The 26,133-nt window shown below is 39.4% G+C and overlaps 1 protein-coding gene across 2 annotated transcripts in view; it reads right to left on the bottom strand.

Annotated features, from left to right (window-relative positions):
- Positions 1 to 2,058: 2,058 nt before the first annotated feature.
- The window catches only part of LOC143863910 (uncharacterized), a 39,870-nt gene continuing 15,795 nt past the window's right edge, over positions 2,059 to 26,133 (bottom strand). The window contains exons 7-11 of one of the 2 annotated variants that reach the window (XM_077374693.1): positions 24,945 to 25,055; positions 21,137 to 21,494; positions 18,342 to 18,567; positions 13,876 to 14,097; positions 2,059 to 2,377 (exon numbers count right to left, since the gene is read on the bottom strand). In XM_077374693.1, the coding sequence (XP_077230808.1) occupies positions 2,236 to 2,377; positions 13,876 to 14,097; positions 18,342 to 18,567; positions 21,137 to 21,494; positions 24,945 to 25,055 (1,059 nt within the window). In that variant the 3' untranslated portion in view covers positions 2,059 to 2,235. The remainder of the gene's footprint in view (positions 2,378 to 13,875; positions 14,098 to 18,341; positions 18,568 to 21,136; positions 21,495 to 24,944; positions 25,056 to 26,133) is intronic. The other variant, XR_013241025.1, reaches the window with a different exon arrangement.

The following is a 26,133-nucleotide window of genomic DNA, read 5'->3' as shown; positions in this document are numbered from 1 at the left end:
TCGATTTCTCCGACAAAACGTGGTGGAAGAGAGAAGATGGAGTGTGTGCAACCCCACCGGTTGGGTTCACTTCGCCGCCGGTGGGGTTCGATTTCTTTGAACGTACAGCCCTACAGGTGGAAGAGAGAGGACGGGTTGGGGTTTGCACGGAGAGAGGACGGGTTGGGGTTTGCACGGAGAGAGGACGGGTTGGGGTTTGCAACGGTTTGGGGTTTGCAGCGGGAAGGCGTAGAAAGTAAAAAAGAAAAGTAAAAGGTGAAAAAAATCAAAATGAGGTATGTCAGGGTATTGTGGTCCGAAAATTGGGTAAGTTTTCTCTCTCCAACTTTTTTTGAGAATTTAGAAATCACCCTCCCCCCTTCTCTCTTTCTGACAATTTTAGCTAGAAAGTACATTTTTCTGATCATTTTCCCTTCTTTTTATTTTTTAATATTGTTTTCAGCCACTTGTTTATTTGGTTACCGTTAAACTAATCACTTTATTGATGTATTTTCCGACATTTCTTGCAAGTCAAAAGGAAAAGACAGTTGAAAATACCCAAAACAAGTGATTGCAAATAGCATATTCCTGCTAGCAATTATTTATGATTGAGCTCTGAGGTTAAACTACTTTCATTTTAATTCATGCTTCTTGCTTACAAAGGAAAAACAAAAAATTTGTTTTGTCAAATTAGACAGTTCTATAATATTTCACTTCAAAGAGCACCATTCCCCTTTTGAATTGAGGCAAAGGGCAGTGTTATTTTAAAGGAACCTTATTAGTCCAGCCACTTATATGTTCATCTGCATGCGAGTTTCCATAGAGTTACCTCAAGCCTAATTCATTACTGTTTCTATATATTGTCCCTTCCAGGACAGGTCTATCAACATCACCATTTGTGGGCTCAGGTTGTGTTTGGACATACATCAGAATGTAATTTCAGTGCGGGGTCTTCAACTAAAGATAACAATCCATGGATAAGCATAGCACAGGAGCCCTTTTGGCTGAAGACAACAATCCATGTATGGTAAAGCTCGTGAAAGATGGGAGAGGAAGGAGGTTCCAAGTTTCACGTGTATGTGGATAAGATTTTGGTTTTAAAATCCGTGGATTATGGACAACCTTGAGATATTATTATCCACCATTTTTATAGAATAGTTCCTTTGCATTTTTGTATTATCCATGGTTTTGGGATGAACCAAACACTAATTGGCAGTTTAATTCACTGGTCAAATAAAAACCTTTTTTGACTTGGGGAAAAGAGTAGTCACAAATACACTAGACGGGGCTGTCCCAAGTAAAAAAGGCAACGGAGTTAAAATATCATTTCCCTCTTCAAAATACTTAGACAAAGACTAAAAGGAAGTGTTACCAAGGATTAAAAAGGGTAAATTTTGGGCATTTTCCAGATACGTCAAAAGGGTTTACAAGTTACAACTAGGAAAGTTTACTGACAATGTTTGATGTTAGATCTCTAGAGAAGTGAGTCCAGACGCAGAGCACAAGAGGAATGAAAAGCACAGGAAACAATCAGATAGTCTGAACATTTCCCTTAAACTACATGTGGCTGCTAATGAAATTGATGCAATGAAAAATTCATAAAGTCAGTGTCATACCAACGTCAAGTTTTCAAACCGTGACTTAGGGGAAGATGTAGATTAGACAGCTTGTGGGTCTAAAACAAATCGTCGATTAATAGAATGAAGGCTATCAAGAAGGTAGCCAGGATCATTTTCATTACAAGGAAACAAAGGGAGAAATAATCGATGTGGATGATATAGAAGACTAACTGGGTGTAGGTAAACTAATGTCTTCAAAAAGTAATTACATACTACAATAATAGGCCTACTGGTGGGGTCTAATAGTCTTATAGGGAATTTGTAATTTTCCTTCTGTCAAATATCAGTTCAAATAATTCCAACTAATATAGAGATGAGAGCTGTCCACTTACAATGTAGAGTTCAATGATGACGACTGGCAGGTCCCATGAAGAAAAAGATTATGTGCACGGACTGGATTCAGTTAAATCACTCTTCCTCAAGGACTAGTATTGTTGTTGGGGCTGTCACATATCAGCTCTAATGAAAACTCTTAGTTAAATCTCATGGATATTAATAACCATTGTAAAGTGGAGATATGTACAGAACTCTATTTTCGCCTCAACAGGTAGTTTACCGAGACTGCTATAGTTTGCTGGTACTTACAAGACAGTTAATGCCATTGTTACAAGAGAAATTGTGAGAATCATGTGTGGATCTAATCCTGCAAGAGAATCTCGTAAATATCAGTTCTTAGATTGAGCTCTTTGTCGCGCATTACTTCTTGGAGATCTGAAAGCTCTTTTGTGGTTAAGATCGTATGCAGTTTCAGAAACCCATCAAGCCAAAGCTTCTTTGACCTAGGAAGAGTTTACGAACAGACGGACGATTAGCTTTGAGAAACAATGAATATGCTAGATCATTTCATCAGATGAAAAAATAAGTGTTATTTATGCAATATGTCCATAAGTTATAATAGATCTAGGGCGATGATATTCCCCCCCGCCCCCCTTCCCCCCCCCCCGAAGTAGGCATGCACCCCCCTTATAAGGTGATTTGAGGTCAAAAAGTGTTAAAGTTGCCCACTGTTCACGTCAAATCAGGTTATAAGTGGGGTGCATGCGTAATGCAGGGGGAGTGAAAAAATCATCTCCCTAGATCTAATGTGTTTTCAAGTTGCACATTAATGCAATTTCAAATTCACCTGGTTGAGAAAAATTAACATGTTACAAAGACAACAAATATGGCTGGCTTTCATTTTACTTAATAAAGACCTAGAAGTCAATAATGCATGCATAGCTAAAAAACATGGAGTTAAAATTCAAGGAACCTGGAAACTACAAGTGGTCATGTAACTCTCCCTTGTGTGGTGTGGTACACAAGGGTGGAGTCCTAGTCATAGCTGGTAACTGTTTTATCATCAGAAGAGTCTAAGATACTGAACATGCTAAAAATTGTAATGTGGATTGAGAAGGGATTTTTCCATCATTTAAGGTAATACATTTGGTAAATAGAATGGTGCTCCACAAAAAATGTGGAACCATCCAAAATGTACTACGGATTGAGAAGGGATTATGCATAACATGATCCTAGGGAGAGAGAGAGAATGGAGGGGGAATGGAAAGCGAATGGGTGCTAAGAGGGTGAGAAGTAAGAACACAAACAACATAATGGGTGATCTGAAAAGCTGATACTAGATAAGATGGTCGGAGACGGTCGGAGGACTGGCAGTGTTCCTTTTGCTGTTACCAAAATTTCAGATGGTGAAAAAGATGTAGAATATGTAAGCAAGATAAAAGAAAATCGGCCTTGCTGTTTAGGGGAGGAGTCGCGTCTAAAGGGAGATTAAAATCAGAGGTAGGTTCTACCCATGGAAACTGCTGCTCTCCTTGTAGGTACCCTAACTTCAAATATAGGGATAACTGCCGCTGATGTCGCCGGCTTAGGACATCTTCCTCTTGGGTACCCCGTGCTCGCCCCTTAACTCGATGGGAGGGGAATCTTGGTGCGAGCAATTGTTGGCCTGATACTGGTACAATCACCTCACAAGAGGTTGGGGGTAATCTGACTTTAACCATCACGCGTAGGGAAGTAGAAATCTGGATGGATTCTCTAAAAGCGTGTTTGATAGGGAAAAAGAAAGACCACAAAGGATCTTTAGAGGACATCTGAATTTGGGCACAAAAGCTTTGGGACATTCCATCCTTACAGTGCCCCTGTACCTTGGCAGAGGATGAATTCTTGTTTATGTTCGATTCAAAACTGCAAGCCTCGCTGGTCCTCTCCAAAGGCCCGGAAGCTCTAGGAAATCATTTGAGCTCCCTCTCACCGTGGAATAAGGAAGTTATTCATGGTGAGAAACCTTTGTGGGTTAATTTTTATGGTATCCCATTACATGTTTGGGCTGTATCTACAGTGGAGGCCTTAGGGAATCTTTTTGGTAAGGTCCTGGAAATAAAGATGGAAGGTAGTCACCAACACTGTATGAGCTTTGTTTCTGCCAAAATTTTAGCCCCCTGATGGAAACTTTTTCGGTCATTCGTTAAAATTAAGGATCTTGATCATGTCTATTCTATTGGGATCGAAATTCTGAAAAAATTAGGCGGCTATTTTCCGACTAAATCCCCATCAAGCTCTATGAGTTTGGATTTTCCGCCATTGCCGCCAACAGAAGTTCATCTGAAGCCTTCCGGTGAACTTTCGTCCCCTATTTTAAATTCAAATTTTGAATCGGTCCTGAGCGTGCCACCCAAGGTCGGATCTGACATTGATACTGGGACCGCCCTACCTGAAAGTGAGTCTTTCCAGCCTTTCCTTAGTAGGATTCATGTCAATTGACCTTCCTGCCCCTAGGCGGAAAGCATCGTGGCTAGACCTATCTACCAAGTCGAGCAAAAAAGGTGCCTATCAAGTTAAAGCAAGGAATATTGCCTCTGGCGAGACCACCCCTAGTATTAATCTCAAGGCGAGGGTGGCAAGATCAAAACCTTGTTCAACCTATTTGGCGAAGTACGTGGGTGCTATAAGGGGGCTCAATACCAATCGGCTCTCAAAGCCTATCAAATTAGCTTCCCATCTTCCCAGGGTTGGATTCGCTTTCAGATAATTCACTTTTAAGCCTTTGCCACTTGTTGATTTTGGCGGTTTTTTCGGGGGGCTCACCTCTTAGTGTTTTCTAGGTGATGCGAGGCCTTTAGGTGCATTCGTGGGGTACAAGCTTCCTTAAAGTTATCTCTTTTTGGTAAATGGAAATAGGCTATAAATTTCCCTTAACACGCTAACCTAAGTGTCGTGTCTTCGTGTCCTGTAGACACTTCTCTCCTCCCTTAGCAGTTGTCATTATTATAAAGGGGCGGGATTTTTAAGTATGGGCGTCTAGGGCATCCGGCGTATAGAGATTGAAGAATCTTCAACCAACATGTATGGATAATGAATCTTCGTCGTCCTCTGGAGGTAGGAATAGGAGGTATCTCATGGAGATTATGGTACCAGAAAGCATTCTCATGAGAATGAGAACGATGATCTTTGATGCAGAGAAGGCCTTTATCACTAATCCGACCCACAAAGAGTTATTGGGGGATCTTCTCCGAAAGCAGTGGGAATTATTTAACCTAGAGGCTGCAGATCGACCTTACACCATGTTTAGGCTTTGTGGGACGGATTCCGTCAAGGATACCCATTCGCCATTGTACGATCATCCTTTCTTCCAACTGATGCTAAGAGAGGAAAGGACTGCGTGGCGATTGAATTGGGAAGCCAACAGGATTGTAGGTATCCATTTGGTGGAAGAGAGGATTGCCAGCAGAGAAAATCCTGTATTTTTGAATCGGTTGCCAGAGCACCTTCTCATTGACATGCCGGATTTTTCAATCAAGCAAATCATGGAGGAGTTGGAGAAGTGCTCGGCCTAAGAGCTGGTTATAGATCTAACAGGGCGTCCTGAAGGGGACAATCGGAGATGGAGGAAGGACTGTGGGGAATTTTGCAAAGAAATTGTGCATGCCAACGAAAAGTCGAAGGAAGGAAAAGATGCACAATTGGTTCTGATTATCTTAAGGCTTCTCTCTGGTTAGGTATGCCCACTCCAGTGCTCATTGATAATTTATAATGCCTACTCGTCCCTCTTATTTCTCTAACTTCAATGAAATATGTCACTTTTCAAAAATAAAGAGGGTGAGAAGTGAATTTTTTTCAGTAAAATAGGAGTGCTAGTTTTCACTTCAAGGGGTTTGTGGCAGCGGAGAAACAACAAGCCCCTCTGGCGAGGGTCTGAGGGCCCAAGCCCTTCGTGTTCCTTTAGCAAAGATTTCTGCAGTTTCGGGTCAAAATCCGGCAAAGATTTTTTAGGGGCCAACGCCTTCACAGGTCCCCGAGTGGAGTGCTTTGAGGGCCCAAGCTTTTCGAGTTCCTTCAATGGCCCACAATCTGGGACATCTTAAAGCACTCGCCCTAGCCACGATCCGGCAGAAAACCGGAGAAAAACCGAAGGTAATAGGGTTAATCGCACACCTTTGGGTGCGGTAAGGCGCGAGGACTGGGCTTGTCCCAGTTGTGGCAACTGGCAACAAAAATTTTAAATGGCGGAATAACTGTCGGTGGTGCCACCATGAGAAGAAGAAATCATTTTCGCCAACTACCACTCAGATAACGAAGCCATCGTCCAAAGGAAAGGGTGGCAGTTGGCCGGATTCCGGGATCACGACTAGTTTGGAAGACGATGTTCCGGTCATCTCAATTTCTGGGAAGGAAGTGGACGAACGAAGACAATTATTGAAGGCATGCCTGATTGGCAAGATAAAGTAGAAGGACTGGAACCTAGATGATTTCTGGGACTGGGCGAAACGGTTCTAGGATCTTCCGTCCCTTACCAAGCCCTGTATCCTTGCTCAAAACGTACTGCTTTTCATGTTCGAGAATAAAGAACTGGCCTCCAAAATTATGAAACTGGGGGTAGGGCTTACGGCACTTATCCCCTCTCTCTTTCAGTGTGGCAGCCAGAGTATCCACAGGGGGTGAAGACCTTTTGGATCAAATTCCTTGGGATCCCTCTCCATGCGTGGGCGATTTGACGGTCGAAGCTTTGGGAAGGATATTTGGGCGAGTCCTAGAAACAAAAATGGAAGGAATCCATGGCAAATATATGAGCTTTGCCTCGGCAAAAATTTACACCACTGACCTTTTGTTCTACTCCGGATCCGTAATGCCTTCTTTGACATAGGCATTGAAATTCATAAACCCCAGCCAACGGAGAAGACATCGACTCTGGTGCTACCAACTTCTACGAAGGTAGCATGCTGCCGGGTGGAAAAGTCCATGGAGTCGGGCTGGCCGCCGATGATGACGGACTACAACACGTGTCGGATCCCTAACTAGGGGAGGACCGGGAGGTTTCCGGTGAGCCCGACTTCAAGCTTCGTTCCCGATGGCGGTAGGGAGATTGATGATGTGGCGGCTATTGATCACCCTGCCACATGGCACTCTCCAGTGCAGCCATTGGCTTGCTTGGACCCCAATCTCTCCCGGGGGGAAGGGGACATCATGTGTATTCAAAATTAAAAATTAAAAATTCAAACCCATACGTCAAAAAAGAACGGGTTTCCCTATATCATGCTAGCAGAAAAAGCACCAGTGACCGTTGAAGCTAACCTGCCCAAGTTTAACCCAACTCTGGTTATTAGGGAGTTTGAGAACATTACCCTTTCTGGCCTAGAGGGTCCACCGCTTGTGGAGCTTCGTGTAAAAGCATGTGACAAAACTTTATCCGCGAAAAACTCTTGGAGAAACTAGTTGGGGCGGAAAAATAAATCCCCTATGTACCATACCCCTCGAGGTCTAAGGGCGAAAGCTAAAAGAGCCTTGGGTATTTTGAAGAATGGCGTTGCAGGGTCTCCTCCCATAGGAATGATAATCAAAATCAAGAACTCAAACGGAAAGGTTTTTAGGGAGAGGAAGGCTATTAAACACGCCCTGAGGAATCAGAACTAAGGAAAATATTTTCAACAAAGTTACTCTTCGAAGGGTGACAGCAACCGGTAATCAATGTCCACCCGAATACCTCTCAGGCAAACGGGTCGAGTGGATTGCTGGAGAGGCTGACCTCACTTTAACTTCTTTCCGAAACTGTGAAGTCCTCGGTTGAGAGGACGGGGGAGCCATTGGGAGCTTCAATCTCCGCTCTCAATGAAGCTGGGTTTCTGGAATATCAGGGGATTGGGGGAAGATCGAAAGATACAAGCGATTAGAGATTTCGTACATCATCGGCAGCTAGATCTGGTGGCAGTGGTTGAGTCGAAAATCATGGGAGTCACAGACAATATTATCAACAAAATATGGGGGAGGAATCATCAGGAATGGGTAGCGAAGGAAGCGATGGAAACGGAGGGAGGAATTATCGTAGCTTTGAAGGAAGGGAAATTTACTATGGAAGAAGTAAGGGTGGGACGATTCTCTGTTTCGATTATCTTCACATCATCGAACTAGGATGTGAAGTGGATGATTACGGTAATCTATGACCCGGTAAGGGCTAAGGAGAGGAACAGATTATGGAGAGACCTCCTAACTGTTCGTCAGGGATGGCAGGGCACGTGGATTATTGGTGGGGATTTCAACACAATCCGCTTCCCATCGGAAAAGAAAACCCCCAAACAAAATTACTACTAGTATGAGAAACTTTTCAAATTTTATTCTCAATAATGAATTGATTGACTTGCCACTGCAAGGAGCGCGATTTACATTGTCTAACAAGTGGGACATTTCAACAATGAGCAGACTAGATAGTATCCTTAACTCTCGGGAATGGGAGGTACACTTCCCTCTTATTAGCCAGAAAGCGTTTCCTCGGTTGCTGTTGGATCATAACTCCATGGTGCTGGAAATCTCAGAGTTTTCTGGGGGTCCACGGCCTTTTAAATTCAACTTGGACCTTCTAAAGATCCCAGGTTTTGATGACAAGGTCAAGCAATGGTGGGACGAAACTAGCGTCCAGGGGTGGAAGGGGTATGTTCTATGCATGAAATTGAAGGCGTTGAAGTTGAAAATAAAAGAATGGCAGAGATTAAGCGATGAGGAAAAAAGACAAAGAAAGGAGGGTTGTTCTGGGATGCCCAGAAGTAAAAGGTGCTGATGGACCTCTTTCGGTCGATGAAAGAATGGAAAGGGTGAAGCTTCTGGAGGAGCACGAGAAAATCGTGCGTAGGGAAGAAATCAGATGGCGGCAAAAGTCTAGGGTCACTTGGCTCGAAGAAGGTGACTTGAACACTAAATTCTTCCACCGGGTAGCAAACACAAGGCGGAGAATCAACACTATCACTTGTCTGAGGGACGGGGCTATTATGATTGAGGATGCCAATTTGATTAAAGCAAGGATTGTTAATTACTATGTAGCACTTTATACAAAGCCGGTAGAATGGAGGCCGAAGTTGGGCCAACTACAATTCAAAACAATTCAAAACAGTAGTTACCCTTGGTCAACGCATTCTGATTTTACAGCGGAGGAGGTGGAACAAACGATCTTCTCCATGGCCAAAGACAAAGCCCCGGGTCCGGATGGGTTCCCAATGGCTTTCTTCCAAAAATACTGGGGAATAATGGAGGAAATCATGACTTTCATATTTGAGTTCCAAGAAAGGGGGATTATTAGTGAACCAAAAAAAGCTACTTTTATTGCACTGATACCGAAAAAGGAGGGTGTTATTCCTTTGGGAGCTGAATCACTCTTATCAAAGCAGCACTTGGCAAATATGCCAATCTACTTCATGTCACTATTCAAAATACCAGTTAAGGTGGCTCTGCGAATAGAGAAATTGCAGCGAGATTTCTTGTGGAACGGAAATGGGCAAACAAAGAAATTGCGATACTTAATGAATTGGGAAAAGGTAACAAAGGCAAAGGAAGATGGGGGATTGGGAATAGAAAAACTAAGATTACGGAACAAATCTTTATCAGGCAAATGGCTGTGGAGGTATGAAAATGAAAAGAGAGCACTCTGGCACCGAGTGGTAGGATCCAAATATGGCTCAAAATGGAAAATTGGAATGTAAAAACACCGGCAACTGGAAAGGAATCAGGCAGTTGGAGATTTGGCACATACGAATGCGGAGGGAGAAATACAGGACTTTCAAAGACTCCTATCGCAGTTGAATTCCGAATACTGCTCGGTTTTCAATACAGACAAAAGAATATGGACTCCTGAATCTAATGGTGAATTTACGGCAAAATCTTTTTTTAAGATTTTTAAATGACGAACAAACTACCGCTAAAAATCGCATCTAGAAATCATTTGCGCCTCCAAGAGTGGTGGCCTTTGGCTGGACGCTGGTGCACAGAAGGATAAATACTTGTGATCATCTGAAAAGAAGACATATTAGCTTAGCCAGTATATGCGTTCTCTTTCAACAAGAAGAGGAAACGTTGGATCATCCGATGCTGCACTGCCCTTACTCTTACCAACTATGGTGGAGAGCAATTGGTGTGTTTGGTATGTGCTTGGTTTGTCCTGGCTTAACTACCTCACTCCTGACTAACTTTCAGAGAGGCCTCTTCGGTAATACCGGTCGGATACTTTGTTCCACTTTCCCCTTCGCCATTGTCTGGAATATCTGGAAAGAACGAAATTGACGGATCTTTGAAGAAAAGAGTAAGACATCTCGGCGACTAACGACGGACATCAAGGTAGAAATAATTTCAGCGGCCAAGGTAAAAAAGAGAATGGGGTGGATGAGCTGATAAGAAATTGGTGGTCAATCATATGGGATAGACGATCAGAACCAAGCCGAAGCCGAAATGGAGAGACACACCGAGTGGCTGGTTGAAACTTAACTTCGATGGGAGCTCCTTATAGGTAATCCTAGGAGAGCCGGAATTGGGGGAGTCATTAGAAAAGACAGAGAGAATATCATTATGACTTTCTCAGGCCAGCCGGAATATGTGATGCAAATGAGGTGGAAATCAGGGCACTACTGTTTGGTTTGAGATGGGCTTACGAGAACCACTAGCGGTCATTAATTGTCGAAGGTGATTCAACAAATGCAGTGGCGTGGGCTTCGAGGGATTCAAAGGGACCACGGAAATTACAAAACTTAATTGCGGAAGTAATTGATTTAGTAAGATCTTTGGATCCTAGGATCGAACACCGTAGGAGAACGGCAAACGAGATGGCTGATAGCCTAGCTAAGGCGGGAGTGCAAAGGGATGAGATGTTAGTTGTTTCATATCTGTAACTCCTATAAGGTTTGACTGTTTTAAATATTATCTTGTAATCTGGGGGGGGGGAGGGGGCATCTTGTAATATCCTGATTATAATAAATTGTCATTTTTCAAAAAAAAAAAAAAAAGAACTTGAACGTGGGAACGTTTTTGGAACCATCCAAAAATTTAAAAGGAATCAATTATGAATAAAAAGGGGAACAGTTAGATCACATTGTTCTGCAACTGACTAGATAGCATCAGAAAAGAAGGTTAGTGTAGAGGAAATTGCAAGAAACATGAGGAGACCACAACTTCTACCTCAAAGAAAGACTTAAATCCATAGGGAAAATAAAGGAAAAACAAGTTATATTTCAGAGATAGAACTGATTTAGTTCGGGTTACAATTCTTTACAAATGTCCCTAAACTTGACTCATAATTGATATCTCTTTCGTGGGTATTTTTGCGATAATCCAGTGCTCAGTCTGCATAGCGAATCTAGACATTGTAGAGCTAATTCCAACGGCATATCACAAGCTTTGATACAACAGTTGGATAAAAAATTATGCTCGGTTGAAGTTGGTACTCTTTGAATTGCCTTCTTTTGATCTTGCACAGTTAGAAACTCATTGGCATACTGTTCTATGTCAGTCTCCCTCACTTGAAAAATATTGATCTCAAGTTAATCTCTGATTAAACTGCCACCACCTTGTTATGAACAGACAGTGGCGATCATCAACGGGCCCTGCCAACTTCTATTCCTCTGAGTTTCAATAAGAGAGGGAGCGGATTCTACCATCTATTCTAGACGCTTTAACAACCCCCCTCTCTCAATTTGGTGGGTGGTCGGATGGTTCAACGGTGGTACGGTGAATCAAATCGGTACCATGCATGCCTCTCCCTCGTTAGTACTCAACCAAATCAGAAACAATAAACTTCGGAGAAATGGGTATTGCTTTAAGGAAGCTCAACGACATAGGCACTGTCATTGATCTTCTTGATTATTTAATAAGGTCCAAACTTTCTGATTCTTTAGATTGTTTTATGTATCCCCCAAAAATTGTTTTTTTTTGTGGACGAACCATCACAAAGTCGCACTCTTGGGACACTTCTAAGTATCATGTGTTTGCTGCATCTTCTTTACACGGCTTGGCATTGGATCCCTCAAAAAGCTTTTTAACATCTTTATGTACAACTTGAACCCTATTTGAACCCTATCGGCCATGCTCTTTACTTTGATGCTCATGCCAGGTAGCTTTGGCAAATCCACAAAGTCCAGTTTACACCTCGTCACATGACCGTACACAATCTCAAAAGGAAACTTCCCCTTAGAAAACTTGTCAACCACCACAAATATGGAATCCAGCTGATCAAACTTAGGCTTAGAGAACCAGCTGATCAAACTTAGGCTTAGAGAACCAGCGGATCCAACATTGGCTTTAGAGAAAGCCAGCTGAATAGCTGCTCCTGGAAACTTAGTCCTCCACAAAGCAAAAAACATAAATCTATGCAAACGGCTCATAGGAGTGTCTTGGTCGCTCATCTAGGTAAATCTGGCTATGGTGAGAGGGAGGTCAACTAAGGCATGTTTGTTCACAAAATTGAAAAAAGCCACAATACTTGAGAAGAACTGCTCCCTACCCATCATCTTTCCCAAGAATATTGAGACATTGAAGTCACCACCAATGGATCGTGGGTCCTGACACCCACGGTTGTAAATTTCGGATTTGGTCGGTACGGAAATGGAAACATTTTAGCTTCAGAGGAGATCTTGTAAAATCATGGAAACGTATGGAAAAACAAATGATGAAATCTTTTAATCTTTTAAAAAAAATGCAAATGATGTAATTTTAAGATGAAACTTTGGGAAATGCTGGAATAAGCAAAAATACATACTTAGAAACCATCACATAAGCAATAAAACCATCCATAATGGCTTAATCACATCAAACACCCAGTGACATGCGTTGTCATGCATGTCTATAATAGTAAAGTCAATAAAGAAATACAATGGAATGAAGTATAAGAAAGTATAATTACTGACTCCTCATAATTTGGTAACTTCAACCCCATTAACAACTACTTGTGAATCGTTTTTCGGCCTACACCCTTTATCTCAAGTTTTGGATCGAACGAATCCATTGACACAAATAGTTCTTGGGCGAAAATCGAGTTATTTGGGTCCTGGAGGATTGACAGGACGAACTGCTAATCTGAAAGCGGAACAAAAGACGGGGAAAGTCAACCGTCTACCAAAAAGAGATTCAGCAATGTTGAAGAGACAATTATCTCACCTGCAAACAATCAATCCCCCCTCTAAGGGCCCCAACTCTATGTCAATACCGCATAGAGTTTCGATGTATTATTGGTCCCATACCAATATGACATCCCATGCATAAGATACAGTTACCACATAGAGTTACGAGGTATTATTGGTCCCATGCCAATATGACATCCCATGTTACTTTGTTGTGCAGTCCTACCAAATATCATTCTCTACATTAATGAAACGAAATGAAAATAATCTCTTTCCATTTTTTTGTCGTTCCGACCATTTCAGTCGAATTTTAGGAATTTCGGTCGTATTTCGGGAATTTGAGTCAAATTTCGGGAATCTCGATTGAATTCCAGAAATTTCAGTCAAAATTAAGGGGAAATAACGACATAAAAGGAAATCACATAGATTTCGTTTAGGTGGGGATGGAAATGGAAATATTTTGGTCAATTTGAAGAAATTTTGAGGAAATTTAAAACCATGTTGACACCTGCCATGAACCTGATCCATCCCGGACGACAAACTCCTACGAAGATCAGCAATATTAGACCCATACACCCCCAAAAACACCCATCTCAAATTGTCGGAGACTCTCCTCGTTAAAATAGCGACCAAATAATCGCCTTTGATTTCCCCCTCCAATGGCAACACAGCATCATTCAATGCGAAGAGAATGTGCCTCCACTTTCAACGAAATATTACATGTATGACTTTTTTTTAACCATTTATGAATATAAGAGGAGTTCAAATATCAGTTTTAATTTGACCATATAAATAAACAATTAATTCCTAACAAAGTAGAACATGTTTCACTTGTTAACAAGCAAAGATACTAGAATCTTATATGCATATAAATGATTTAGTAATGATTTGTGTTAGATAACCTTATGAGCTCTTACCAAGGACAAGCATGGATGGCTCTAAAAAAAATTCGTCTGGCTGCAGAAAGGTTGTTTGCTAAGTGGACCTCATATGCAAGGTAGCACCGCCACAGTAATACTGACTTCTGCAACCTATCATTTGACAATGCTCTTTCAAACAACCCATGTACCCTATGCTGGGAACCTGCCCTACCCAACTCAAATGACAATGCAAAGAGCCAAACAATAACAGAGGGTTTCCTGTGAATAGTGAAGGAGCACAAAACATTGTTATTCCAACACAATAGAATAAATTCTACTGAAAATAATGATGGCATAGGAATTACCATATCATGATTCATATTCCATTACAGTAAACTGAGGAAAATGTAAAATCCATTGTGAAATGAAAAATCATTAAAAACCAGCATGCATGCAATAAATGAAGAGCGATCTGGCCAAAATTTCATATCCAAAATCCGGACCAATGTGCAATCTTGAAAAATATCATATGAGCATGGACAAAGGAAGGTAACTGCTTTTGGGAGGCCAATTTATAAGATCAGACCCTCATTATTTCTGGGCTCTAAATGTAAGAAGACGATGACCAGCTTTCCTGCTGGGACTGATAGTTAGGTTGTTGACTAATAGTTGATATGGTCAATGGAGCCCCTTCTAATCTTGTGATGAAGGTAAACTCCATCACCAACTCTTTTTTTCAGGAAAGTGAGGCACCTTTAGATCCATCTTGAAGAAGACTTCTTGTTTTTGCTACCACTTAATCCACCAGCAGATCACCTGGTTTGAGTGGATCACAACAATGGTGAAATCCATATAGATGCTGTGCATGAAATCTGATCTAACCTAAGCATCACAATTCAGATGGAAAAGCTACATTTGAAATATAATTTACAGAAAACAAGCAATATATAGTTTGAAAGCAGAACGCCCACGAGATGCCTTCTTAGAGTAAGAGGATTTCACGTCTCTAATTAGTGCTATTGTTTCCAAAACTCGGAGGAAACAAAAGAAAACATGCTGCTCTAAGAAACCGTACAGAACTACCTTTTTGACAAAATTAGAGTGTGTTGTCGGTTTCACAGCATAAAAAATATGACATATTATAGAGATAGACACATAGATAGATATTTATGCACTACAAAAGCATTTATAATGTTATATCGAGCATAAATACTATAAAATTCTATCACTAATTTGAAGTATATAAATACATTGATATTTTTGGTTTCGACCTTGGCCGAAATCCCAAAATTCGGGGGAAATGAATTAAATATTTATTTCGGTAATTTAGGCCGAAAATTAGTAAAATTTTGAATAAAAAAATCATTTTTTCAGTTCGAAATTTCGAAAGTTTCGGGAATTTCATCGAAATTGATAATAAAATAATAATATTTTATTATGTTAAAGAATTTCGAACGAAATTACAGAAATTTCAGGCCGGGTGAAATTTCAGTAATTTCGATCGAAATTTCGTCCCAAAAATCTGGAATTTCGTGCACAATTACCAAATTTTGCTTGAAATTTCGGGATTTTGGCTGAAATTTAGGTTTCGGAAAAGTCCGAAATTTTAGCCGAAACCGAAATTTAAAAACATGGTCCCAACCGAAATCCGAAATTTCGGTATTTCGGCTGAAATTTCAAGCCCTGTATAAAACAAGGACGTGTGTTCAATCCACGCTCACCGCATTCACCAATGCTTCCCTCTTTTAATACAGAATTTACCGTTAAAAAAATTGATATAAAACGCTACTGCTCCTTAAATACTCAGACTCCAGTATTACAATGTCCCACTCCCAACACCTGTTCCTACATTGTTAATGGCATCTGGAAGCCATCCCCGACTTTTGGTAGTGTCAGCATAAGGGTGCTTTGACAAGAAGTCCATGTGATGCCTGGTTTCAGCTAAAGATGTTAGGAAGCACGTTTTAACAGGGTAGCATAGTGACCATTTGAAAGTGAAACTGATCTGCAACTCCTACTTCCATGATACTCGACTCAACTAAACCCAACTAAGCCTTTGTCCCAAACTAGTTGGGGTCGGCTAATGAAGCCTTTAAAAATTTTCATGAAGAATGTGAAAGGATCTACCGGGCTGAAATTGACCAAGTCTAACCGTGACAGGCTGACACTAGTTGGGTTCGTCTACATGAATCATTTTCTTCCATTCTATCCTATCCAATGTCAAGTTCTCTGCTATGTTCCTAGCCCCCAAGATTCTGAGCCGTACAACATGGTTGGCCTCACAGCTGTCTTAGAAAACTTTCCCTTCAACTTGGTAGGTATTTTACGGTCGCACAGAACTCCTGAAGCATGCTTCCACTTCAACGGTTCAACCAACCTGCTCTTATTATGTGGTTAACATCCTCTTCAATCTCTCCTTCCTTATGTAGGATTGAACCAAGATAGCGAAAGATATCCCTCTTAGGTACCTCCTGTCCAGTCATATTTACTACATCCTCACCCCGCCTCCTTATATTACTAAAGTTGCACTCCATATACGCTATCTTAGTCCTGCTCAGTCTAAAACCTTTGGATTCCAAAGTAGTTCTTCATAACTCTAACTTAGCATTAACTCCTGCTTTGGTTTCGTTAATTAATACAATGTCATCTGCAAATAACATACACCACGACACCTCGTCTTGGATATGCTCCGTAAGTTCATCCATAACTAGAGTAAAAAGATAAGGGCTTAGAGTTGATCCTTGGTATAGTCCTATTGCAATTGGAAACTCACTAGACGTGCTATCCATAATTTTGACACTAGTTACTGCTCGATCGTACATATCTTTAATCATATCAACATATTTAGTAGGCACTTTTTCCCTTTCAAGGACCCACCACATAACTCTCCTAGGAACCCTACCATATGCTTTCTCCAAATCAATGAAAACCATATGAAAAACCTTTTTATTTTCTCTAAATCATTCCATTAACAGCCTAATCAAGAAGATAGCTTCCATAGTCGATCGTCCGGGCATGAAGCCAAACTGATTCTCTGACACCTTAGTCTCTTTTCTTAGTCTATGCTCAATTACCCTCTCCCAAAGCTTCATGGTGTGACTCATTAGCTTAATCCCCTTTATTCTTATAAATAGGTACTAATGTACTCTTCCTCCACTCATCAGGCATCTTCTTAGTCTTTAAAATATTGTTAAATAATCTAGTTAACCAAACCAAACCCACATCACCCAAGCATCTCCAACTCTCAATAGGAATACCGTCAGGCCCCATAGCCTCACCTAATTTCATCTATTCTATAGCTACTCTTACCTCTGATGTTTGAATCCTACGGACAAAGATTTGTAACATCAAAATTGCTTTCAAGTTCTCACAAATTCGCTACGGGTTCTCCATTAAACAACTTATCGAAGTAACTTCTCCACCTCTCTTTAACCTCGTTTTCTTATACTAGCAATCGTTGATTCTCGTCTTTAATGCATTTTATATGATTCAAGTCTCTACTCTTCCTTTTTATCATCGTAGCAAGCTTGTAAACATCCTTTTCACCATCTTTCGTCCCTAACTTGTGGTACAAATCCTCATAGGCCTTGCCTCGAGCTTCTCTTATTGCCTTCTTAGCTTCTCTTTTAGCCAATTTATAATGCTCAATGTTCTCCTCATTTCTACACTTACACAAACATTTATAACACTCCCTTTTAGACCTAATCGCCTTTTGGACCTCTTCATTCCACCACCATGTATCTTTAGACGGCAGCTCACTCCCTCTAGATTCTCCAAGTACCTATCTAGCCACTTTCCTGATATAACTAGGCATCTCGTTCCACATAATATTAGTCCCTTCGTCACGACTCCAAGGTCCTTCTTTAAGCAGTCTATCCTTAAACATATTTAGTTTTTCCCCTTTAAGATTCCACCACCTAGTCCTCGGATGTCTAACATCTCTATCTTTTCTCTTCCAACGTTTAATGCATATATCCAACACCACAGGCCTATGTTGTGTGACTAAACACTCCCCGGATATGACTTTACAATCTTTACATGCAGCTCTGTCCTCTCTCCTAGTGAGGATAAAATCTATCTGGCTATAGTTGGTACTTGGTATCACTGCTAAAGGTTATCAAGTGTGAATCTCTTTTCTTAAAAAAAATATTTGTTAACATTAAATCATATGCCATTGCAAACTCCAAACTCCTAATTCCATGATATGATGGTAAAAATGCATAGGATTAATGGATGTTATATTTTAAAAAATAACAATGAAAACAGACTAAATAACAACTAAACACTACAACTGAGACAGATATTCAATTATAATATACATAAAAATCAGGAAAGCACATTAAACATAACATTCTCCAAAAGGTTTCTCAACAAAAGGTTCCAAATAAATGGCACTTGATAACATATGAATACTTTCTGCACTGATCTACACCCACCCACCCACCCACACACACACACACACACACACACACACACACACACACAGAGAGAGAGAGAGAGAGAGAGAGAGAGAAGGATCTTACTTGTTACAGTACTCATCGAATATCTGCCGAAGTTTGTTGGGTACAGTATAAAGACAGCTGACTTCTATTAAAGCAGCAAAAAATTTTGGATTATAAGGGTATATCTGCAACCCTTGCAAGATGGTATCCCACACTTGTGAGAGTTTTGATTGCTTAAGATGCTCCTGAAGCATTTCGATGTAATGGTTCAACAAAAATTCAAGATGACAACTCTGGCTTCTCCTTTCTGAGATTAAGTATCAATATTTAATCAGTAATGAGGCCGGAAACATAAGAAAATTAAGCATTGAAAAGTTGTATTCAGCATGGGAAACTGTAGTTTTGAAATTCCCATTTGAAGCACTTCTAATTTGTTCGGTGGCAACATTTACGTTTAAACAACCCAGAAAGAGTGCATGTGTGTTTGTATATATAACTCCAAGGATGGAATAACAAGGTTTTAAATGTCAGTTTTGGTGGAAATTTCGGCCGAAATAATGTGAAACTTTGACAAAAATACGGTTTTTATAAAATTTCCACCGAAATTTTTAAATAAGGGCGACAATCGAGGTCGGAATTTCTTTCAGGGATATCCTATAAAAATCTGATTCAAAGTACTTTCGGTTTTCGTCCAAACTGAAACCGAAATATTTCGGCCGAAATTTAAAACTATGAGTATGTAAATGGTAAATGTATAACATATCACTAGGAAAACACCAACAAACTATAATCTGTGAATTGAAAACACACTTGCTAGCTGTGGGATAAGACAGATGGTGTCAGACTCAGAAACCTCAGACAGCAAAACAAGATAAGAAGTCTGTACAGATTAGCAACCAAAAAGTGCAAAATAGGACATGTATGACAACCAATGTCAAGAACACATGTCAAAGTCAGCGACCTCAGATAACAAAACAAGATGACAGACCAGATTACTTACCAAAAAATGCAAAATAGCATACGAGAAGCAATGACAAGTATAGGTATTTAGTCCACATATTTTCATTTTTCATGTCTTCTTTTCTTTTCGCAAAAGCATATTACGTTCATGTACTCAGGAAACCATGAAATATATGCATATTAACTAATAGACATGAACTATTATCGGTCTTGCTTCCTCCGTCTCAGCCTCTTAACCTCTAAGGGAGTTACGTGTTATTAATTTCTTAATATCTAAAACCAATGTTAACAATACTTAAATCCCATATATAATATTCATAAATAAATCTCGAGTCTTCGCAAAAAAAAAAAATGGACAGCTCAATGTAACAAATTACCAATGTTAACAATACTGAAATCCCATATATAATATTAATAAATAAATCTCAAGTTTTTGCAAAAAAAAAAAAAAAATGGACAGCTCAATGTAGCAAATTACTGTTTGAAAGATGTGTAAAGAATCAAGCTGTTATGGAAATGTATAATAGAAACAGGAAGTTATAAAGAGTTTTCGTTAGTCTAAAAGAAAGACAAATTTGGTCACCAACATGGTTTTAAATTTCAGTTTCGGAATGCATTTCGGCCCTCAACGAAACGGAGATTTCGGACGAAATCAGGTACACAATTAAAAATTAATATTTTATTCAATACCAATTTCAGCAGAAATTTCCGAAATCCGAAAGTTTGGGGAAATGACTATATAATTATAAAAATTGAGATTTTTGGGTTGAATTTCTCGAAATTTTGGACAAGATTAGAAAAACATGAAATTTCGGCCAAAATTCGGTACCGTTTCAGGTATTGGCAGTTTCAGTTTCAGTGTTGACCGAAATCCGAAATTTCGGAAATTTCAGATTTCTGCCGAAATTTAAAACTATGGCCACCAATAATCCTCTAAGATCAACCTAGGTGGTCAGGGTTAAGGTTAAGGGCAAGTTTCTGAAGAAGTTCGGCACAAAAATAAGGGCTGGATGGTTCCAGAAAGATGGCGATGGCTGTGTAGAAATGAAGAGAAATAAATAAGAAAGATGGTGAAAGAAAAACAGCCCTAACTTATTTTAAGTAAAAAGGCCGTTCAGTAGGGATTGACTAAATAATGATGGCATGAAAAAGGGTTATGTGTTCGGGTATAAAGCACAGAAATGAGATGTCCAACATGGCAACCCCATGAAATCTGACAAGTGGTGGTTACTAGTTTTAATTTGCTTCACAAGCTTTTATTGGTCATGCAATCTCTAGCAAGGCTGACAAATACAGCACCAGGTTTCCTCAATACCTGGCTTTATCATTGGCTCGCTGGAAGTTCGAAGACAGCAAAAAGATATGTCATGGAAGCAGACATGGTTTTTGAGCTGAGGGAATGACAATTTAACAAGCTTTCTTCAGAGAAAGCAATCATCTTCTCTGGATTGAAGATGGACATTTTGATGTCCAAAGAGTTCAACGATTGTGCCCCTCCTTGGCATCATTTACATGCTTTGGAGAGAAAAATTTCACCTCCTGAGCACTGCTACTGTCTCGTGGAAGCTATCAAAGACAAGCGGAGGACTAAGAGGTGGAGCCATTTGTTTAACTTTCGTATCTTAGGTATTTAGTCCACTTTTGTATCTTCTCATCTCTTTTATTACTACGAATTCTAATTGCCAATAAAAAATTTGATAAAGCCCATAAACACCAATATAGTGACTGGGAAATGAAGAATACCCGCCGAACCTGCTTAAATGCTCCCACTAGCATGTAAACATTTCTGAAAATTCGAAAAATGCAGCCTATAATTATACTTATGATGAAAAAATATGAAACTACAGTAACATAAGACCTAATGCAGTACAGCTAAAAGAAAATGGACAAGCGAATTGAACAAGAGTGGAAAAAACCTGGAAGCACCATGGAAAAAGCCTCCTCAAAAACAGTAGAACCAGCACCCCACCCACTAGTCAAGTCTTCAAATAAAGCAGCTGAACAGATGAGAGCAATAGACCAATCCCTTACATCACCACGGGCCCACACAATTCGTAAGTTTTTAATTTGTTCTTTAAATCCCTGCCGTGCTCTCAATAATTGTAGACTTGATGCTTGACACTTAAAAGGCGAGTATTTTACACCCATTCCTAAGCAAGATAGAATGTAAATTGCACGTAGTGGAGATGATTCCGTATTACAGCCAGAAGTATAAGTGTTGAGCTCCATTTCAGAATACCAGAAGTACAACAGGGGTGCATTTTCTTGAAGACCCTGTGCTCCATTAAGTTCCAAACCATAAATATGAAACTTGTAGATAGGCATAGTTAAAGCATGGTAAATAAAGTCCAACTTCAATCAAAATCAGGTCAAGAGCAAGACAGTACAATGATAATAATAGTGCATCTTCATCTTTCAACAAAATTCACATGCAAAAATAAGATTCACATGGCATCCAAGCAGTTCTGAAGCAACAAATCCATCTAGAAAGCTAGAGATGTTACTTCTGTAAAGATAGAGAGAAAAATAGGATGACAGACAGAAAGAAACAAACACAAATACAGATTTACTATCAAATTATATATTCAAATAGAATAGAATCGATATTCATAAAGGGGTTGTTTGGAATTTTGAAAAATGCTTAAAAACTTGGACGCGAGCAAGAACTCAGACGGAAAAAGGAGTTGACTCAAGCGAGTCAATGATTGGCACAGTCAGTTTTTCATCAAATCATGAAAGTAAAGGACATTCTTCCATGTAAAATAAGGTTTTGATTTACCTTGGAATTGGAGGGCAAGAGTAGGCCTTGGTAGAGTCGATTCGGCGAGTCAATGATGACTTGAGAGTTTTTAAGCAATGATATGGATCCACCAAAAATTATTTTCAGGATAAAAGACATTCTTCCATGGAAAAAAAGCTTTTACGATTTGGTAATCTCATTTTCCACCGATTAGAATTACAGAGGAAATCCCATTTCCATGGAATTTGGATTACATTGGAATTCTTTACCTTGCATGTTTCGAGAAACCCATTCCTAAAATTTGTCAAATAGCATTGCCTCCCTGGGTTGGGGTCCAATGCCCAACCAAGTGGGGTTTGGATGACATGGTCGAGCGTAGGGTGTACCTAAAAGGAGCTAGCAGGATGAATTTGTGAGCCCACCACCAAAACGGACGAAGTCTGTTTGCACGTTGTGGTGGAGGGCCAGTCCCCTACTAAGCATAGTTTACACTACATGACATGGGCCCAATGCACAACCAAGTGTGGTTTTGTGCCACATTTTAGCAGGCCTCGGCATTGGAAACCATCAAAACCTGCTATGGGGTGCAACCTGAGCCATCAGCCATAAACCCAGGCCCAATGGACAACGAAATGTGGTTTGCATCACATTTGTCCGGACCAACATCTAGAACCAAAGAATTTAATCCCGGACCATTATTTCCCACCAAGCCTTTATAACAGATGTCTCAGTTAGAACTACCCAGTTAACCCAGACTACAGGAATGCAGAAAAAAATTAGGGATTAGTTCGATATAGCCTCCCATATGAGACCTCTTTATACATATGGCACCATCTAAACTATCTAGGCGGAGGAGTTAAGCAATTACCCATTTTTTAGCAAATAATTTCCATGGAATGCCAAGAGGGAATGCCAACCAAACAACAGAATAGAGTTAAGCAATTACCCATTTTAGAATCATGATCTGTTGGTTCCTCTTTCGGAAGGACTCATTTAAGATTTACAATTAAGATCAAATTGATAGAATCAATGTTTATAAAAGAATCGTCTATGACTCAATCAGCTTTCTTACAAATCGTGGAACCAAGACGCCAACAGAACTCTTAAAAGAGACAAAATTGTTAATATTCTGTAAGACAAAAAGGAGTTCCTCTCCCAGGAAGACTCTTATACAAATAAGAGTCAAATTGTTTATCCTCTACGACTCAATGGAGTTCCTCTTGGGAGAGGACTCATTTACAAAGGAGTCAAATTGTAAACATTCTCTATGGCTCAAAAGAGTTTATTCTTTTGGAAGGACTCTAATACAAAAGAAGAGTCAAAGTTATTAGGAATTTCTAAGACACAAAGGAGTTCCTCTCCAGGGAGGATTCTTTTACATTAAGTCAATTTGTAAATATTCTCTACAATGCAAAAGGGTTCCCCTCCCAAGAGGACTCTTTTACAAAAGAAAAGTCAAAATTGTTAACATTCCCTACGACTCCTTCGACTTGAAGGAGTTCTTCTCCCAGGAGGACTCTTTTACAAAGGAAGAGTCAAATTGTTAACATCCTCCGCAACTCAAAAGAGTCCTCCTTCCGAAGGGATCCTTTTACAAAAGAGTTAAATTTTAACAATTCTCTATAAATCAAAAGAGTTCCTCTACAAGGAGGACTCTTTCGAAAAGAAGAGTCAAAGTTGTTAAGAATATCTACAGCTCAAAGGAGTTCCTCTCCCGAGAGGCCTCTTTTACAAAAGAAGATTCTATTTGTAAACATCCACTACAATTCAAAGAATGTCTACTCCCAAGGACTGTTACAAAAGGGGTTGTTCAAGATGCAAAAAATATATATAAATTCGGAGAACTCCGAGTAGGATTCCTGAGAAAAATATCTACAGTCCCACTCTACGGACCTTCAAAAAAAGCATCAGGTTATTTAATTTAAATTTTCTTTATGCTTTGCAAATTATTTTAAATCTCTTGATGAATAATTAGAGGTATCTTCTTTCTTCAAAAAATTGTAATTAATGGGCATAGTTGTAAATGTCGATCGAAACTGGCATGAAACGACCAAAAAGCATTGTTTACATCTCCACTAAAACAAAGGTCGACATAGATAATTCTTTTTGAATGATAGGTCGGCATAGATAGATTGCGATAACATTTCAGTCATGTCGGCCGATGACCTGCCAATTTGATAAGTAAATTATAGAAGTCTTTCAGGAGGTCCGCATCAATGACCAGTCAACAAGCTTTAGATGTTCAAACACACAATTACACATCTCAGTTTGACGAGTATTAAGAAAAGATGTTAATGTTAATTCATTATTTTCAATTGAAGGATGCCAGGGGCCAATACACTACCCCAGCCACAGTCGCTTTTTTACATCTAAACCGTAAAGACAGTTAAAAATAGGGGATTTATTTGGTGGTTTCAATCTATAAATTTACATGCATTGGGGGTGTTATGAATCAGGAGTCAGGACTAAGCATTCCTATTTTCGCTTATCATGTGTCATGCAGCACGATATGTTAGTCAGTTCCGCACATCTAATAAGGGTACTTGTGCCTTCCCTAAGTAACCATACTAGCTGTATAAACATGTACAAGAACAGAAACAATTACTCAGTTTAACATCTATTTTTATATTGAAATGTATATTCAAATTTTAAGATTCTTTTTTATTTTTTGAGGAATGTCATTTAGCATGCCTATTGCCATTGGCACATCAATCAATTACTCAGTTTCACAACTATTTTTATATTGAAATGTATATTCAAATTCTAAAATATTTTTTTATTTTTTGAGGAATGTCATTTAGCATGCTTATTGCCATTGGCACATCGAATAATTTTTTTTTTTTTTTTGGAATAGTGCACATTGAATAACAGTTACCTGGTAACAAAGTAATTTACGAAGTTTAACCCCATAATCAAAACCAAAGGTGTAACTAGATCCCATATCATATGAAGAAAATCATTCAAAAAAATATTTTGAATCTTACCAAGGAGAGCCCTTCTAAAGAGGACAATGCCATGTCAAATACCTTCCTCGCAAGATCAATATTCCCTGAAGCAGCTTCCTTTCTCGCGTAGACTCCACAAAGTAATAAATCCTATCATAAGAAATTCAAGAATAGTAGCAAACAACTGGGAAAAATAATGAGCTAGAACATGACAATGGCACCAATAGGTAAATATAAATTAAAAATAACTCAAGTCTACTTACACTGAACTAATTGATAAGGTTTGAAATGGTAAGAAGATAAGGTATCCATAGAAAATAAAACGCTGTTGAATTGTCTTACTCATAACTTTTTAAAGACTTCAAAAAAAGGGGAAAAATAAGCATTTCTGCTAGGAAAGCTAGGACACCCAGGAGACACCCAGCGCACAAGGATTGCCAGTCCCAAACCCTAACGCCCTTCCCAGGAATCCCCATATCAATTTCTGTTATGTCAATGAACAAAATTATAATTGCGGATTGAATAGTAGACTTTTTTGTACTTTGGAATGGGGATGCAACTGTATTCTTAGGGAATAAAAGATTAAAGTGATCATTCAATGTAACCGTCGAGTTCACTTAAAAAAGTGATTGTCTTGATCTTTTACATGGATATGTTGTTATCACTGAGTGGTGTTTGTCTTGATCATTTATATCTATAGAGCTCATCGAATGGTGGTTCACTTGATGAATTGCAAAGATTTGTTGGCATCAATGTGAAGCATTTTTCCTTGATATTTAGCAAAAGCAGAAAGTGAAAGCAGGAAACAGGAAGCAGGAAGCGAAAGCTCTCAGGAAGGTGGGAAGTGGGAAGCGGGAAGGGTCGGAAAAGTTTTTTTAAATAGTTAAATATTTAAAAAAATAGTAAAAAATTATAAAAAGTAATTATATGAACCAAATATTTTAAAGAAAAAACACTTTTTCTTAAAAGATCCAACATTTACTTTAAGGAATCACTATCAGCTGCAATGCATGTGTTGACAAGGAGTGGCCGTCCCAAGCCCTAACGCCCTTCCCAGGAATCCCCATATCATTTTTTGTACTAGAACTGGAAAGTTGGCTTTCTATCCTTTTAGATCTGGGTCTTGAAACTATTTTTAATAGATTCAAATGGGAGCTATTCCCTTATTTACATGTAAATTATAAGTAAATGGACAATAAAAATAATAAAGACATTTACTTAAATGACT

This window comes from Tasmannia lanceolata, unplaced genomic scaffold, assembly GCF_043159265.1.
Source record: "Tasmannia lanceolata isolate RefF3 unplaced genomic scaffold, GAP_Taslan_0.1 ptg000044l, whole genome shotgun sequence".
Classification (NCBI taxonomy): domain Eukaryota; kingdom Viridiplantae; phylum Streptophyta; class Magnoliopsida; order Canellales; family Winteraceae; genus Tasmannia; species Tasmannia lanceolata.
The sequence above is the reverse complement of the archived record's forward strand: the minus strand, read 5'-3'. Positions and strand labels throughout refer to the sequence as shown.